The 19824-nt window shown below is 49.2% G+C and overlaps 1 protein-coding gene across 1 annotated transcript in view; it reads left to right on the top strand.

Moving 5' to 3' along the window:
- LOC122540179 (dynein axonemal heavy chain 8-like) overlaps positions 1 to 19824 on the top strand; it is a 1249383-nt gene that overhangs the window by 1153065 nt on the left and 76494 nt on the right. Inside the window, exons 78-79 of the mRNA XM_043675521.1 lie at positions 18021 to 18211; positions 18659 to 18780. Of these exons, the coding sequence (XP_043531456.1) occupies positions 18021 to 18211; positions 18659 to 18780 (313 nt within the window). The remainder of the gene's footprint in view (positions 1 to 18020; positions 18212 to 18658; positions 18781 to 19824) is intronic.

The raw sequence follows: 19824 nt of genomic DNA, 5'->3' as shown, positions 1-19824 counted from the left end.
TCAGTCTCTTGATGTGATTAGGAGATGGGTTTCCATATTTAATTAATTCCGGAGTTTTGGTCCATGAGTCATGGGTAGTGTTAGTCTAGTGTGGATTTGATCTGTCCTCTGTCTCCTATCTCCCGGTCACGTGGGCGGACCGGCAGCTGCTGAGTTCTGTGGGTTTAAAGCTGCGACTGCTGTTTAAAACACAAAATGAATTCTTATAGTTTCCCGATATAGGCATAGTCCCGTGGCAAAAGCAGGGTGGCTCTGATGCCTGCTTGCACACTGTTCAGGGAAACAGGCCCACATATTGTACAAGGAAACTGGTCCACACAATGAACCAGGAAGCAGACCCACACACTGTACAGTGAAACAGGACACACATTGCACAGGGAAACAGATCCATACGCTGTACAGGGAAACAGACCCACACACTGTACAGGAAACCAGGCGCACACACTGTATAGGGAAACAGACCCACACACTGTACCCAGAAACAGACTCACGCACTGTACCAGGAAACAGACCAACACATGGTTCAGGGAAACAGGACTACACACTGTACTGGGAAACAGGCCCACACACTGTTCCAGGAAACAAGCCCACACGCTGTATCGGGAAACAGACCCACATACTGTATCGGTAAACAGGCACTCACACTGTGCATGGAAATAGACCCATACACTGTACCAGGAAACAGACCCAAACACAGTATCTGGAAACAAACCAACACACTATACAGGGATACAGGCCCACATACTGTACCCGGAAACAGACCAACACACTGTACAGGAAAACAGGCCCACATACTGTGCAGGGAACCAGGCCCACACACTGTACAGGAAACCAGGCCCACACATTGTACAGGGAAACAGACCCAAAGACCCAAACACTGTATCAGGAAACAAACCAACACACTATACAGGTAAACAGGCCCACACACTGTACCCGGAAACAGACCCACACACTGTACAGGGAAACAGGCCCACATACTGTGCAGGGAACCAGACCCACACACTGTACAGGGAAACAGGCCCACATATTGTACAGGGAAACAGGTCCACACTGCACAGGGAAATAGACCCACACATTGTTTAGGGAAACAGACCCACACACTGTTCAGGGAAATATACTCACACACTTTAACAGGAAACAGAACCACTCACTGCAAAGGGAAACAGGTCCACAAAAAGTACAGGGAAACAGACCCACACATTGTACACAGAAACATTCCCACACACTGTACCGGGAAACAGAGTCACACACTGTACTAGGAAACAGAGCCACACACTATACAGGGAAATAGGCCCACATACTGTACAGGGAAACAGGCCCACACACTGAACTGGGAAACAGACTTACGCACTGTACCAGGAAACAGACCAACACACGGTACTGGGAAACAGACCCACACACTGTACAGGGAATCAGACACATACACTGTACCAGGAAATAGACCCACCCAGTGTACAGGGAAACAGGCGCACACACTGTACAGGGAAACAGACCCATACACGGTACCAGGAAACAGACACTCACACCGTAAAGGCATACAGGCCCACACACTGTATAGGGAAAAAGACCCACTCACTGTACAGGGAAACAGGCCCACTCACAGTATGGGGAAACAGACCTACACACTGTTCAGGGAAACAGGCCCACACACTGTACTGGGAAACAGACTGACACACTGTACAAAGAAACAGGCACCACACGCTACAGGGAAACAGGCCCTCACACAGTACAGGGAAACAGACCCACACACTATGCAGAGAAATAGGTACTCACACTGTACCGGGGAACAGGCAGACTCACTCTACTGGAAGCAGACCTACACACTATTCAGGGAAACAGGTCCACACACTGTACAAGGAAACAGGCACACACAGTGCACTGGGAAACCGATCCACACACTGTAGCAGGATACGGGCCAACACACTGCACAGTCAACAAGCCATAACACTGTACAGGGAAACAGGCTCACACATTGTACGAGAAAACAGACCACAACACTGTACCAGGACAAAAACCCACACACTGTACAGGGAAACAGGCCCACACACTGAACCAGGAAGCAGCCCCACACAATGTACCGGGAAAAAAACCCATACACTTGTTAGCGCGGATGAAATGATATCAGTCCGAGCTCAGAGTGCGGTTCAACAATCGGTAACGTTTATTGCTACAGTAACGCCGGCGGAGACCAACCGAGGTCCGAATCTCGGCTGCTCTGCTGTTCCCGCGCGCAGCTACATATTATATACTTTTAGTTGTCAGGATGTGTGGAATTTGAGGATGAATGGGATGATAGTTCCCCATCATCACTGGAGTAGGTGCAAATAGAATGTTTCCTGCCGTCCCAGGAGAATTGCAGGGCACACACAATAGGGTGCTAATTGGTTTATGTAAAACGGGTCCGGGTATTATCTGCTTGTCTCTCTCTGTGAGGGCAGGGGCTAGCACCCCCTCTTTGTTCCCTTGGGATGTTGGTGTGTATTGGTCTGTCCGTTCCTGTCTGGTGGATGCCTGTCCTTTGTGTCAGGGTGGCTCCGTATCGATGGGTATGGGTGTGTTTCAGTCAGTCTCTTGATGTGATTAGGAGATGGGTTTCCATATTAATTAATTCCGGAGTTTTGGTCCATGAGTCATGGGTAGTGTTGGTATAGTGTGGATTTTATCTGTCCTCTGTCTCCTATCTCCCGGTCACATGGGCGGACTGGCAGCTGCTGAGTTTTGTGGGTTTAAAGTTGCGAATGCTGTTTAAAACACAACATGAATTCTTATAGATTCCCGATGTAGGCATAGTCCCGTGGCGGCACGGTGGCACAGTGGTATGGGCGGCACGGTGGCACAGTGGTTAGCACTGCTGCCTCACAGCGCCAGAGACCCGGGTTCAATTCCCACCTCAGGCGACTGACTGTGTGGAGTTTGCACGTTCTCCCCGTGTCTGCGTGGGTTTCCTCCGGGTGCTCCGGTTTCCTCCCACAGTCCAAAAATGTGCAGGTCAGGTGAATTGGCCATGCTAAATTGCCCGTAGTGTTAGGTAAGGGGTAAATGTAGGGGTATGGGTGGGTTGCGCTTCGGCGGGTTGGTGTGGACTTGCTGGGCCGAAGGGCCTGTTTCCACACTGTAAGTAATCTAATCTATCTAATTTTAAAAAAATCTAAAAAAAAGCAGGGCGGCTCTGATGCCCGCTTGCAGTCCCCCCTTTCGGCAAGGGGTTGGACACGTCCACACCCCCGATGCCGATATTTTAAAAGTCGGCTCGTCGCCCGGTACATTCCGCCGGCCGTCATGTTGCAGTCATGGGGCCTTTGGATAGTCCCGGGAGAAGGTCACATTAACTCGAGCCCTGTGAGCTCACGGTGCCTGATCGCCCACCAGGAGTCGATGGCGTGGAGAATGGTCTTCCTGGCCTTTTGTTTCTTGTACTGGCGGCATGAAAGACACGCCAGCAGGAGCCAGGCCAGAGCCAGTAGTGACTGTATGCCTACAATGGTGTGCGAGATGATTCGGATCCAGGGATGGATGTTTACGTTCAGGCCCAATCCCACACCCTCTGCGCCCACCCCTGGGACTGCAGAGCTGTGTCTGTGTCCTCCTCTAGGTCCTTTACATGCGACTGCAACTGGTGATACAATTTCACTGAGTGTCCTACCCGGGTCCTAAGCTCCCGTAAGACCTCAGCCAAATGTGGGATGGGGGCTTGTTCAGGCTCCTGATATTCCCTGAGGGTGTCCCTGAATTTATCAGTAGTTTGTATGGACTCGGGGTTCCGTCGTCAGAGCTCTGAGATGTGAGCTTGCCCACCCATGACTGGGCGCCTGGGGGCGAAGCAGAACTCGTGCTGGGGAATCGGGCACTGCAGTCCGTTATACCAAAATGAGGTTTCAAGAGTGGAGACACAATATCGTCCCCCCCCCCCACCATACCCTGCCCTAGTGAAGTGGGGGCCCGTGGGTTCGATTTCAAGGGTGCAGCCCTGTGTCCCGTTGAACCCGCAGTCCGCTGTTTCACTCCTTCGTAAGGGGTGAGGGCAGATGGTAATTGCCCCCCGCTGCTTGCAGCCTGTAAGCGGCACCCCGTACACAGCGCCGTTTCGAGATATGGCTGTGTGGTGAGCTAATCGATAGTTGAGGGAAGCGTTTTCCCGTATGACTCCGATGTTCTCAATGTGAAACAGGGGAAACGGCCCCGACTCTGGGGTGACCACGGGGATCAGGAGGACAATCCCGACTCCTATCGCCTCACTGACCTCAAAGTCGGGCATCACTGGGTATGCTCTGGTCATACCCTTCAGAGTCCGGCTGTCGAGCGGCCCGGAGCGCCCCGCGAGTGAGGCCAGTTTGGCACTGTCGATCCAGTCGGGCACCTCCCCCCTTTGGACCTGGTCAAGATTATGCCAGATCTGGGCTACCGTCCACAGGCCATATGCATGGCACAGCTGTCCCTCGTGGATATGGGCCGTGTTTTCCCTTTCCCGGTCTATAAGGTGGTTAATGGTGTGGACGTGTGTCTCCAGGACTGCAATGCTGTCGAGCTGGGTGTATGCTCCCTCTTCCCCCAGGCGTGCCTGGTCTGCCTGATTTGTGAGAGACCTCTGTAGCAGGTCCCTCATTACCCCTTTTAGTTGCTCGACCTTTTCGTTAAGGCCCTGGATGTTTAGGGAGTTTACTACGGATGTTCCCGTGTTGAGTGCTGTGAGAGCATCGTTGACTATGTCCCGTCTGTGTCGTTGTGTGTGCATGTTATGTATGTCATTTCGGTAGTGGGTTACCCCCATGGCGTCTATGGCCCTCTCTATAATCTCCTTCCCCATCATGGCGTATAGGTTGCGTACCTGTGCTGTGCAATAGTCCAGTACCCGGATGCCCAATATATTGACCAGCACAGGCACGACCTCGTGTCGGACGTTGTCATAAAGGGCCTCTCCCTCATCCCACAATACCAGTCCCCCCACCGGCCCTGGTCCCAGAGAGGGGCATGACAATATCTCGGGAGTCGTGGTTGGGGGCGGTGTGGTCGGGGCGGGTGGAAAGCACAAATACAAAGAGACTACCGCAGCATTAGTAGGCTCGTAATATCCGCAAACAGACAGATCCCGTACAGTAAAGGCATCAAAGGCTGGGGCTGAGGAGAGGTCCTCCAGCATGGCACACATTGTCCCGAACATGCAACCCCCCCAAGTCCATCGCCTCAGCACGCCGGAGGCAGGTCGGCCGCGGGTCGCGCTCCGAAGTGCAGAATAACCAGAGTGTCTGTACGCCCGGGAGAACTTCCAGCCAGGCGTTGTAGAACGCGTCGATCACAGGGGATACAGATGGCGTCGGACGCGTTGAAGGCAACACCGTGGCGGTAGAATTTGTCATATATTTCGGGGAAGGAAGGCACTAGTCGTAGGGCGAAGAGGAGAGCAGGGAGGAGAGCGGTGCTCAGTGGGAAGAGAGGGGGAGAGGCACCCTTACCAAGGGTGTAGGGTTAGTGTGTGTAGGAGCAGGTCTCCCTGGAACTGGTCCACTCGTTGCACTGTAAGGAGAAAGAGGGGCGGTTAGAGTCAAGTCAAAAGGGGGGGGGGGGAGAGTCTGTCTGGTCGGGGCTTAAGGGTAGGATTTAAGCTGGGACCAGTGTTTCCACCTGCCCTTTCCCTTCATGTCGACACAGGCGCACGTGTCGCTGGTGAGGATGATTTCGTGCGGTCCCAGCCACCGGGGGGCGAAGCCGGGCCGGTCGGGGGCAGCCCTAACCAGGACTTTGTCCCCAACGCCGGGAAGGGGTTGGGCGGGCAGATGCGGCTGCAGTTTTGCCTGGTCCCTAATGTCCTGCTGGTCGCGCGCAGTTTGTCTAAGGGCCCGCAGCTGCGTGTCCAGCTGCCTGATATAGCACGTCACCCTGTCCCTCAGGGGGGCCATGTCTTCCCCCCCGACCATGACGTTCTCTGGTAGTCGCATGGCCCTCCCCGTCATGAGCTCGAAGGGAGTGAGGCAAGTGGAGCGGCCTGGGGTGGCCCTTAAGCGCATCAGTATGCAGGGCAGAACGTCCACCCAGCCCTGCCCTGTTTCGGCGATCGCCCTCGCGATCGCTGCTTTGAGGGTCCGGTTCATGCGCTCGACCATCCCGGAGCTCTGGGGATGGAACGGGACGTGGAAGCGCTGTCTGATGCCTAGGAGGCGGCAGGCCAGTTTCATTGCGCTTCCGGTGAAGTGCGTGCCCTGGTCTGAGTCTAAACATTTTGAATTGACCTGCAGGGTCCAAGGCTTTTTACAAAGTGAAAGGTTAGGGTCTCTTCTACTCTGTGTGAAGAAATGATTCCTGACATTATCCTTTTGTTGTCTGGCTTTAATTTTACACAGTCTTGCTCTTGATTCTCCTGCCAGAGGAAATCGTTTCTCTGTCTGCCCTTTCAACTCTTTTAGTTATCTTAAACAATCCAATTAAAACACCCTTCATCACCTTCATTGTATGGAGTATTTGGGTCTAATCAATGTGGAATTCATGCTCAAATTCTAATTGTTCTGTCATATTTTTGCCAAAAGTCTTCCTTTCCAGCAGTTTCCTGGACATTATCTCCCCAACTCAAGTTAAGCAAATCTTGCAGCCTCATTTTAAATCCTTAAAAATTTGGCCTTTCCAATTTGAGCATGAGGTTCCATCTGCATTCCCGCAAGGTAAACATAGAAATTTGTTCTTGTTAACTTTGCTATTTGGCTTCCTCTTCGATTCTGGCAGATTAACTTGTGAACCTCTGGGATATCTTTTGGAAAGCCAATAACCCAGTCCTACAAATGGCTTTTTGTAGACCCCTCCTCTGTCAAGGTCAATCTCCATGGCAGCATGAATCATATGAGTCTTCTTGTATCCAGTCAGATAGAAATGTTCATTAGCTAACCTTTAGTTTCCAACTATTGGACTCAAGTAACTAATCTAAAGCAAAAAAAATTATAGTCTGGCATTCTCAATACCTGAGACTTGGAGACTATTCACTTTTAACACAATCTACCATTGTCTACAAGTGTGAATACCTTCCCACGAAAACAACTAAGGGACACCTTTAATCTTAACAATCCAGTTTGCTATCGGTGAAATTCAAATCTGCCTTTATGTTACCCTAATTTACTGACAGCCCCAAAATGTAACCATCTTGTAAAAATAATTGTTTCCCACCCAGTGTACAGGGAAACAGGCGTACACACTGTACAGGGAAACAGACCCATACACTGCACCAGGAAACAGACACTCACACTGTACAGGCATACAGGCCCACACACTGTATAGGGAAAAAGACCCACTCACTGTACAGGAAAACAGGCCCACTCACAGTATGGGGAAACAGACCTACACACTGTTCAGGGAAACAGACTGACACACTATACAAAGAAACAGGCACCACACGCTACAGGGAAACAGGCCCTCACACAGTACAGGGAAACAGACCCACACACTGTACAGGGAATCAGACACGTACACTGTACCGGGAAATAGACCCACCCAGTGTACAGGGAAACAGGCGTACACACTGTACAGGGAAACAGACCCATACACTGCACCAGGAAACAGACACTCACACTGTACAGGCATACAGGCCCACACACTGTATAGGGAAAAAGACCCACTCACTGTACAGGAAAACAGGCCCACTCACAGTATGGGGAAACAGACCTACACACTGTTCAGGGAAACAGACTGACACACTATACAAAGAAACAGGCACCACACGCTACAGGGAAACAGGCCCTCACACAGTACAGGGAAACAGACCCACACACTGTACAGGGAATCAGACACGTACACTGTACCGGGAAATAGACCCACCCAGTGTACAGGGAAACAGGCGTACACACTGTACAGGGAAACAGACCCATACACTGCACCAGGAAACAGACACTCACACTGTACAGGCATACAGGCCCACACACTGTATAGGGAAAAAGACCCACTCACTGTACAGGAAAACAGGCCCACTCACAGTATGGGGAAACAGACCTACACACTGTTCAGGGAAACAGACTGACACACTATACAAAGAAACAGGCACCACACGCTACAGGGAAACAGGCCCTCACACAGTACAGGGAAACAGACCCACACACTGTACAGGGAATCAGACACGTACACTGTACCGGGAAATAGACCCACCCAGTGTACAGGGAAACAGGCGTACACACTGTACAGGGAAACAGACCCATACACTGCACCAGGAAACAGACACTCACACTGTACAGGCATACAGGCCCACACACTGTATAGGGAAAAAGACCCACTCACTGTACAGGAAAACAGGCCCACTCACAGTATGGGGAAACAGACCTACACACTGTTCAGGGAAACAGACTGACACACTATACAAAGAAACAGGCACCACACGCTACAGGGAAACAGGCCCTCACACAGTACAGGGAAACAGACCCACACACTGTACAGGGAATCAGACACGTACACTGTACCGGGAAATAGACCCACCCAGTGTACAGGGAAACAGGCGTACACACTGTACAGGGAAACAGACCCATACACTGCACCAGGAAACAGACACTCACACTGTACAGGCATACAGGCCCACACACTGTATAGGGAAAAAGACCCACTCACTGTACAGGAAAACAGGCCCACTCACAGTATGGGGAAACAGACCTACACACTGTTCAGGGAAACAGACTGACACACTATACAAAGAAACAGGCACCACACGCTACAGGGAAACAGGCCCTCACACAGTACAGGGAAACAGACCCACACACTGTACAGGGAATCAGACACGTACACTGTACCGGGAAATAGACCCACCCAGTGTACAGGGAAACAGGCGTACACACTGTACAGGGAAACAGACCCATACACTGCACCAGGAAACAGACACTCACACTGTACAGGCATACAGGCCCACACACTGTATAGGGAAAAAGACCCACTCACTGTACAGGAAAACAGGCCCACTCACAGTATGGGGAAACAGACCTACACACTGTTCAGGGAAACAGACTGACACACTATACAAAGAAACAGGCACCACACGCTACAGGGAAACAGGCCCCCACACAGTACAGGGAAACAGACCCACACACTGTACAGGGAATCAGACACGTACACTGTACCGGGAAATAGACCCACCCAGTGTACAGGGAAACAGGCGTACACACTGTACAGGGAAACAGACCCATACACTGCACCAGGAAACAGACACTCACACTGTACAGGCATACAGGCCCACACACTGTATAGGGAAAAAGACCCACTCACTGTACAGGGAAACAGGCCCACTCACAGTATGGGGAAACAGACCTACACACTGTTCAGGGAAACAGGCCCACACACTGTACTGGGAAACAGACTGACACACTGTACAAAGAAACAGGCACCACACGCTACAGGGAAACAGGCCCCCACACAGTACAGGGAAACAGACCCACACACTGTACAGGGAATCAGACACGTACACTGTACCGGGAAATAGACCCACCCAGTGTACAGGGAAACAGGCGTACACACTGTACAGGGAAACAGACCCATACACTGCACCAGGAAACAGACACTCACACTGTACAGGCATACAGGCCCACACACTGTATAGGGAAAAAGACCCACTCACTGTACAGGGAAACAGGCCCACTCACAGTATGGGGAAACAGACCTACACACTGTTCAGGGAAACAGGCCCACACACTGTACTGGGAAACAGACTGACACACTGTACAAAGAAACAGGCACCACACGCTACAGGGAAACAGGCCCTCACACAGTACAGGGAAACAGACCCACACACTATGCAGAGAAATAGGTACTCACACTGTACCGGGGAACAGGCAGACTCACTCTACTGGAAGCAGACCTACACACTATTCAGGGAAAGAGGTCCACACATTGTACAAGGAAACAGACACACACAGTGCACTGGGAAACCGATCCACACACTGTAGCAGGATACGGGCCGACACACTGTACAGTCAACAGGCCTTAACAGGGAAACAGGCTCACACAATGTACGAGAAAACAGACCACAACACTGTACCAGGACAAAAACCCACACACTGTACAGGGAAACAGGCCCACACACTGAACCAGGAAGCAGCCCCACACAATGTACCAGGACAAAAACCCATACACTGTTAAGGGAAACAGGCCCACATATTGTACAGGGAAACTGGTCCACACAATGAAACAGGAAGCACACCCACACACAGTACAGTGAAACAGGACACACATTGCACAGGGAAACAGATCGATACGCTGTACAGGGAAACAGACCCACACACTGTACCCAGAAACAGACCCACACACTGTACAGGGAAACAGGCCCACATACTATGCAGGAAACCAGGCGCACACAGTATATAGGGAAACAGGCCCACACATTGAACTGGGAAACAGACTCACGCATTGTATCAGGAAACAGACCAATACATGGTTCAGGGAAACAGGACTATACACTGTACTGGGAAACAGGTCCACACGCTGTATGAGGAAACAGACCCACACACTGTATCGGGAAACAGGCACTCACACTGTGCATGGAAATAGACCCATACACTGTACCAGGAAACAGACCCAAACACTGTATCTGGAAACAAACCAACACACTATACAGGGAAACAGGCTCACACACTGTACCCAGAAACAGACCCACACATTTTACATGGAAAAAGGCCAACACACTGTACCGGAAACAGACCCACACACTGTACAGGGAAACAGGCCCACATACTGTGCAGGGAACCAGGCCCACACACTGTACAGGGAAACAGACCCAAAGACCCAAACACTGTATCTGGAAATAAACCAACACACTATACAGGCAAACAGGCCCACACACTGTACAGGGAAACAGGCCCACATATTGTACAGGGAAACTGGTCCACACAATGAACCAGGAAGCAGACCCACACACTGTACAGTGAAACAGGAAACACATTGCACAGGGAAACAGATCCATACGCTGTACAGGGAAACAGACCCACACACTGTACCCAGAAACAGACCCACACACTATACAGGGAAACAGACCCACATACTGTGCAGGAAACCAGGCGCACACACTGTATAGGGAAACAGGCCCACATATTAAACTGGGAAACAGACTCACGCACTGTACCAGGAAACAGACCAACACATGGTTCAGGGAAACAGGACTACACATTGTACTGGGAAACAGACTCACACACTGTATCGGGAAACAGGCAGTCACACTGTGCATGGAAATAGACCCACACACTGTACCCGGAAACAGACCCACACACTGTACAGGGAAACAGACCCAAACAGTGTATCTGGAAACAAACCAACACATTATAAAGGGAAACAGGCCCACACACTGTACCCGGAAACAGACCCACACACTGTACAGGGAAACAGGCCCACATACTGTGCAGGGAACCAGGCGCACACACTGTTCAGGGAAACAGACCCACATACTGTGCAGGGAACCAGGGCCACACACTGTATAGGATAACAGGCCCACATATTGTACAGGGAAACAGGCCCACACACTGAACTAGGAAGCAGCCCCACACAATGTACCGGGACAAAAACCCATACACTGTTCAGGGAAACAGGCCCACATAGTACAGGGAAACTGGTCCACACAATGAACCAGGAAGCAGACCCACACACAGTACAGTGAAACAGGACACACATTGCACAGGGAAACAGATCCATATGCTGTACAGAGAAACAGACCCACACACTGTACAGGGAAACAGGCCCACATACTGTACAGGAAACCAGGCGCACTCACTGTATAGGGAAACAGGCCCTCACATTGAACTGGGAAACAGACTCATGCACTGTACCAGGAAACAGACCAACACATGGTTCAGGGAAACAGGACTACACACTGTATAGGGAAACAGGACTACACACTGTACAGGGAAACAGGTCCACACACTCTTCCAGGAAACAAGCCCACACACTGTATCGGGAAACAGGCCCACATACTGTGCAGGGAACCAGGCCCACACACTGTACAGGGAAACAGACCCAAAGACCCAAACACTGTATCTGGAAATAAACCAACATACTATACAGGTAAACAGGCCCACACACTGTACAGGGAAACAGGCCCACATACTATGCAGGGACCCAGACCCACACACTGTACAGGGAAACAGGCCCACATATTGTACAGGGAAACTGGTCCGCACAATGAACCAGGAGGCAGACCCACACACTGTACAGTGAAACAGGACACACATTGCACAGAGAAACAGATCCATACGCTGTACAGGGAAACTGACCCACACACTGTACCCAGAAACAGACCCACACACTGTACAGGGAAACAGGCCCACATACTGTGCAGGAAACCAGGCGCACACACTGTATAGGGAAACAGGCCCACATATTAAACTGGGAAACAGACTCACACACTGTACCAAGAAACAGACCAACACATGGTTCAGGGAAACAGGACTACACACTGTACTGGGAAACAGGCCCACACACTGTTCCAGGAAACAAGCCCACACACTGTATCAGGAAACAGACCCACACACTGTATCGGCAAACAGGCAGTCACACTGTGCATGGAAATAGACCCACACACTGTACCCGGAAACAGACCCACACACTGTACAGGGAAACAGACCCAAACAGTGTATCTGGAAACAAACCAACACACTATACAGGGAAACAGGCCCACACACTGTACCCGGAAACAGACCCACACACTGTACAGGGAAACAGGCCCACATACTGTGCAGGGAACCAGGCGCACACACTGTTCAGGGAAACAGGCCCACATATTGTACAGGTCCACACACTGATCCAGGAAGCAGACCCAAACACTGTACAGTGAAACAGGACACACATTGCACAGGGAAACAGGACCACACTGCACAGGGAAATAGACCCACACACTGTTCAGGGAAACAGACCCACAGACTGTTCAAGGAAATATACTCACACACTTTAAGTGGAAACAGACCACTCACTGCAAAGGTAAACAGGTCCACGAAAAGTACAGGGAAACAGACCCACACATTGTACATAGAAGCATTCCCACACACTGTACCGGGAAACAGAGTCACACACTGTACTAGGAAACAGAACCACACACTATACAGGGAAATAGGCCCACATACTGTACAGGGAAACAGGCCCACACACTGAACTGGGAAACAGGCCCACATACCGTACAAGGAAACAGGCCCACACACTGAACTGGGAAACAGGCCCACATACCGTACAAGGAAACAGGCCCACTCACTGTACAGGGAAACAGGCCCACATATTTTACAGGGAAACTGTCCGCACAATGAACCAGGAGGCAGACCCACACACTGTAGAGTGAAACAGAACACACATTGCACAGAGTAACAGATCCATACGCTGTACAGGGAAACAGACCCACACACTGTACCCAGAAACAGACCCACACACTGTACAGGGAAACAGGCCCACATACTGTGCAGGAAACCAGGCGCACACACTGTATAGGGAAACAGGCCCACATATTAAACTGGGAAACAGACTCACACACTGTACCAGGAAACAGACCAACACATGGTTCAGGGAAACAGGACTACACACTGTACTGGGAAACAGGCCCACACACTGTTCCAGGAAACAAGCCCACACACTGTATCGGGAAACAGACCCACACACTGTATCGGGAAACAGGCAGTCACACTGTGCATGGAAATAGACCCATACACTGTACCAGGAAACAGACCCAAACACAGTATCTGGAAACAAACCAACACACTATACAGGGAAACAGGCCCACACACTGTACCAGGAAACAGACCCACACTCTGTACCAGGAAACAGGCACTCACATTGTGCAGAGAAATAGACCCATACACTGTACCAGGAAACAGGCCCACACACTGTACAGGGAAATAGACCCACACACTGTATCCGGAAACAAACCAACACACTTTTTACAGGGAAAAAGGCCCTTTCACTGCAGCCAAAAACAGACCCACACACTCTGCCAGGAATCAGACCCACACACTTAACCGAGAAGCACGTCCACTCTCTGTATCAGAAAACAGATCCATACACTGTACCAGGAAACAGTCCCACATACTGGACAGGGAAACAGGTTCACACACTATACAGGGAAATAGACTCCGGCAAAAGTGAGGACTGCAGATGCTGGAAACCAGAGTTTAGATTAGAGTGTTGCTGGAAAAGCACAGCAGGTCAGGCAGCATCCGAGGAGCAGGAAAATTGAATAGGCTTCCTGATGAAGGGCTTTTGCCCGAAACGTCGATTTTACTGCTCCTCGGATGCTGCTTGATCTGCTGTGCTTTCCCAGCACTACTCTAAGGGAAATAGACCCATACACTCTGCCAGGAAACAGACCCACACATTGTACAGGAAACAGACCCACACACTGTACAGGGAAACAGGCCCACACACTGTACAGGGAAACAGGCCCACGCACTGTACAGGGAAACAGACCCACACACTGTACAGGGAAACAGGCCCACACACTGTACAGGGAAACAGACCCACACACTGTACAGGGAAACAGATCCACGCACTGTACAGGGAAACAGACCCACACACTGTACAGGGAAACAGACCCACATACTTTTCAGGGAACCAGGCCCACACACTGTACCCGGAAACAAACCAACTCACTGTGCAGGGAAACAGACCCACACACTGTACAGGGAAACAGACCCACTCAGTGTATTAGGAAAGTGACCCACTACAGGGGAACCTCGATTATCCGAACGTGATGTGCGGGCACTATTTCGTTCGGATAATCAATTATTCCTCTGGGCTCGGAGTTTTTAAAGTCTGCTCCCTGTTCAGGAAATTGCAGCAGCACACAGCGCACGAGACCCCACCCCTAAACCCGTGCAACACTGCCCCCGCCCCAACCCCCACGCAACACTGCCCCGCCCCAAAGCAGTGCAACATTTCCCCGCCTACAAAGCTGTGCAACACCGCCTCCATCCCCAAACCCAACCCCGCCCAACACTGCCCCTTCTCCCAGCTCTGCCCCTGCCCCAACCCCCAACCCCAACTCCGTGCAACACTGCCGCCCCATCCTCAACCCAACCCCGCCCAAAACACTGTCCCGCCCCAACCTCATGCAACGCCGCCCCCGTCCCAACCCCGTCCAACACCATCCCCGCTCCCAACACTGTCTCTCCAACCCTATACACACCCGCCCCCTCTCTGGGGCATCTGGACTGGACTGGACAACAATAAGACTGCTGCTGCAGTTGCCTTTGTGGGGTAGGTCTACAAATCGCACACACACACATACAGCCACAGCCACACACACAACATTTTGCTGCAACTTTTTGACAAGTTCCACCTTTGCCCTGTGCAGGACACTGTTTGAGAGATTATCTGGAGAAGGGGGTGTTTAGGGTACACCCCTGTGTAGAACTCCAGGGAATATGTGGGGAGAGAGAGGGCGGGAGATCAGTCATTTGGAGACGGTGCCTGTTTAATCGTTGTAAACAAAAGATGCAATCACTGTTGTAAACACGTCTTTGATGTAATGTTTCCATCGGGACTTCGAGATCTCCTTCAGATAATCCGATTTTCGGACAATTGAGGTTCCTCTGTAACTATGTTGGGAACCAGGCCCACACACTGTACAGGGAAACAGGCCCTCTCAGTGTACTGAAAGACAGACCTACACAGTCACAATTCTACTCATGCCTGATTTGAAGTACATTGATTGAATTTATATTCCCCCAGCTGCCATGGTAGGATTTGAGCAATTGTCCCAGAGACTTAATCTGCATCTTTGAATGACTCATCAAATTGCATTATCGCTGCACCAACACCTCCCCTTTCAGAAATGAAGGACTTCCATATATTTGATGTTCCCAATGTTAATTCTGATCTCTCTCTCTGCACCTTTTCTGCAGCTGTAAGATTCTATTCTGCACCCTGTTCTGCGACCCTGATGTATTTTGTATGGTACAATCTGCCTGTAAAGCACACAAAACAATAGTTTTCACTGTATATGCAACAATAAATCAACCAATCAATCAAATTCGGCAGAACTTTCCAGACTGCTCTGAGTTCTTAGAAGGATGGGCAGTAGAATTTAATCAGGAAAGATGATAAAAGTCATTTTCCTGATGAAGAGTTAAACCTGTGCTGTTAAATTCTCAAAACCTTTTCAGGCAGGTTGGGTTTGCTAACCTTCATGGTCAGAAACCTACTTTGTATTCATTAGATGTCATGAATATCATGAATGACCAAGCCCACTGAAATTACTTATATTGGCACAATTTTGTTCACCAAAAATGGGAAACACAAATCCAACTCAATGTCTGATGTATGAAACAGCTGGGGTAGTCTTCTTCCTCTCAACTCCAATGAGAACAAACTTCTTCAGTTACTTGGCTCCTTCATAATCAATACAAACACTAATAGCATCAGGAGTGAGCCTGACTCACTCTGTGCAGTCTGAATTGAAGCTGGGAAACATTTACAGTATTAAGAAAGGTAAGGCAGCCACAAACTGAGACCATCAACCCTGACAGGATAGGCAAGCAGGGCTAACCTCAAAAGGCCAACTTTTATGCTGATGCCCTTGTCCCATGCAAACCTTTTCTGAATTGTTATCAGAAGCCATTTGGATATAGAACTGGCTCAAATGTAGAAGACAGAGGGTGATGGAGGAGGGTTGCTTTTCAGACTGGAGGCCTGTGACCAGTGGACTGCCACAAGGATCGGTGCTCGGTCCGCTGCTTTTCATCATTTATATAAATGATTTGGATGTGAACATAGGAGGTATAGGTAGTGAGTTTGCAGATGATACCAAAATTGGAGGTGTAGTGGACAGCGGAGAAAGTTACCTCAGATTACAACAGGATAGACAATAAACAATAGACAATAGGTGCAGGAGTAGGCCATTCAGCCCTTCGAGCCTGCACCTTCGAGCCTTGATTAGATGGGCCAATGGGGTGGCAGATGGAGTTTAATTTAGATAAATGCAAGGTGCTACATTTCGGAAAAGCAAATCAGAGCAGAACTTATACACTTAGTGGTAAGATCCTGGAGAGTGTTGCTGAACAAACAGACCTTGGAGTGCAGGTTCATAACTCCTTGAAAGTGGAGTCGCAGGTAGATAGATAGTGAAGAAGGCGTTTGGTATGCTTTCCTTTATTGGTCTGAGTATTGAGTATAGGAGTAGGGAGGTCACGTTGCAGCATTGGTTAGACCACTTTTGGAATAGTGCGTGCAATTCTGGTCTCCTTCCTACAGGAAGGATGTTGTGAAACTTGAATGGGTTCAGAAAAGCTTTACAAGGATGTTTACAAGGAGGATTTAAGCTATAGGGAGAGGCTGAATAGAATGGGACTGTTTTCTCTGGAGCATCGGAAGCTGAGGGGTGACCTTATAGAGGTGTATAAAATCATGAGGGGCATGGAAATGGTAAATAGACATAAATGTTAGAGCCCTGCAGGCTTCAGAACTTCCTATCTGTAAAATTTGATGTTTTTCACACATATTAGATTAGATTATATTACAGTGTGGAAACAGGCCCTTCGGCCCAACAAGTCCACACCGACCCGCCGAAGCGCAACCCACCCATACCCCTACATTTACCCCTATACCTAACACTACGGGCAATTTAGCATGGCCAATTCACCTGACCTGCACATCTTTGGACTGTGGGAGGAAACCGAAGCACCCGGAGGAAACCCATGCAGACACGGGGAGAACATGCAAACTCCACACAGTCAGTCGCCCATACATATACTATGTATACATATACTATGTATATGTAATATGTGGAGAATCTCAGAGCCATGGGAGAAAAACTACCCCACCCTGAAAAATAGTCCTTCCAACTGTCAGAGCCACCATGACACTTAACCTCAATAGACATTTCTCATCACTTTCATTTCTGGAAACCCAAAATTAAGGATTAACAGTTTCCTTACAGTGATATATGTACAGCTCTATATATACAATTTTTGTAAAGAAATGGAAGATTTCAATATGAAATTCAGCTTTCTGTTCTGCTGTTGAAGAACTACATACAATGGAATTTAAATGTAACTCACCCTGAGTTTGACAAGCACACTAAAGATTTTTGATTTTTCTTCATGTAGATCTAAGAAGTCACCTGTTGCTTCAAAGAGGATCAGCAATATTATTGACTACCTGACCTATGAAGTCTTTAAGTATTCAGTGCGTGGTCTTTATGAAACTCACAAGTTCCTTTTCACTTTATTGCTGCCTCTGAAAATTAACCTTGAGCGAGGTTACATCAAGCACAATGAATTCCAGACCCTTATAAAAGGTATGGTTCCGTATTCCAGAGACTCTCATTGGAAGTAGAGAATTCATGAAGCTCCTGGTGTGTTCCATGTGGTAAAATGGATGTATAAATTATAATATTTATTTAAATTTCTTTTAAGCAGCTAAAATGTTTCTGGTGACCCACACCAGTGCGGGAAGTGCAGCAAAATAAAAATTGTGTACACTGCAGTGAACTAACCAAGACCTACTTGCAAAACCCCAGTCATTTCAATATTGCTCAGCTGGTCAGTGGTTAAGTGCTGCTTGATATTGCTCAAGCAAGCTAAGGCCAAGGTTTGGCTGTAACCAAGTGGGGTGAGCAAGTCAACAACCCTACCGCCCCGTCCCCCTGTAATATTCAGCCCATTGTTTTGATTCAAGCAGGCATGTTGACTAAGAAACTGAAGAATTATTTTACTAAAGGTGAATTCTTTGTCTAATTGTTCAGGTGGTGCAGCCCTTGACCTGAAAGCCAGTCCACAGAAACCTTTCCGCTGGATCCTTGATATGACTTGGTTGAATTTGGTGGAGCTGAGCAAACTCTCTCAGTTTGCAGAGATATTGACTCAGGTATTGTAGCTATTTCCTGTTCAGAAACATAAAATACAAAACTGACTCAACAAACAAACTGAAAGTATTGCACTTTAAAATAGATCAATCCTTGAATTGGAAACTCGTTTGGCTACATGGAAAGACAGTGGAAGACATGAGTAATATCCCAACAATTAAAGGGAGTCAGGGGGCTGAGTTGAGTATGGTTGCCATTACAAAAGAGAAAGTGCTAGAAAAGCTAAAAGGTCCTAAAATTGATAAATCTCCTGGCCCCGATGGGTTACATCCTAGAGTTCTGAGGGAGGTGGCTGAGGAAATAACGGAGGCGTTGTTTGAAATCTTTCAAAAGTCACTGGAGTCGGGGAAAGTCCCGGATGATTGGAAGATCACCCCCTTCTTCAAGAAAGGATCAAGGCAAAAGATGGACAATTATAGGCCAATTAGCCTAACCTCGGTTGTTGGTAAAATTCTAGAATCCATCATTAAGGATGAGGTTTCTAAATTCTTGGAAGAGCAGGGTCGGATTAGAACAAGTCAACATGGATTTAGTAAGGGGAGGTCGTGCCTGACAAACCTGTTGGAGTTGACAAGTAGGTTAGACCGGGGAAACCCAGTGGATGTGGTCTACCTAGATTTCCAAAAGGCCTTTGATAAGGTGCCACACGGGAGACTGCTGAGCAGGGTGAGGGCCCATGGTGTTCGAGGTGAGCTACTGGTATGGATTGAGGATTGGCTGTCTGACAGAAGGCAGAGAGTTGGGATAAAAGGTTCTTTTTCAGAATGGCAGCCGGTGACAAGTGGTGTCCCGCAGGGTTCAGTGTTGGGGCCACAGCTGTTCACATTATAGACAGTTTGGAGGAGTGGTCCAGGTAATGGCTGATGGAATTCAATGTGAGCAAATGCGAGGTCTAGCACTTTGGAAAAAAGAATACAGGCATGGACTACTTTCTAAACAGTGAGAAAATACATAAAGCTAAAGTACAAAGGGATCTGGTAGTGCTAGTCCAGGATTCTCTAAAGGTAAACATGCAGGTTGAGTCCGTGATTAAGAAAGCGAATGCA

The sequence above is a fragment of the Chiloscyllium plagiosum genome, chromosome 3, assembly GCF_004010195.1.
Source record: "Chiloscyllium plagiosum isolate BGI_BamShark_2017 chromosome 3, ASM401019v2, whole genome shotgun sequence".
Lineage (NCBI taxonomy): Eukaryota > Metazoa > Chordata > Chondrichthyes > Orectolobiformes > Hemiscylliidae > Chiloscyllium > Chiloscyllium plagiosum.
This window is presented reverse-complemented; position numbering and strand designations above follow the sequence as displayed.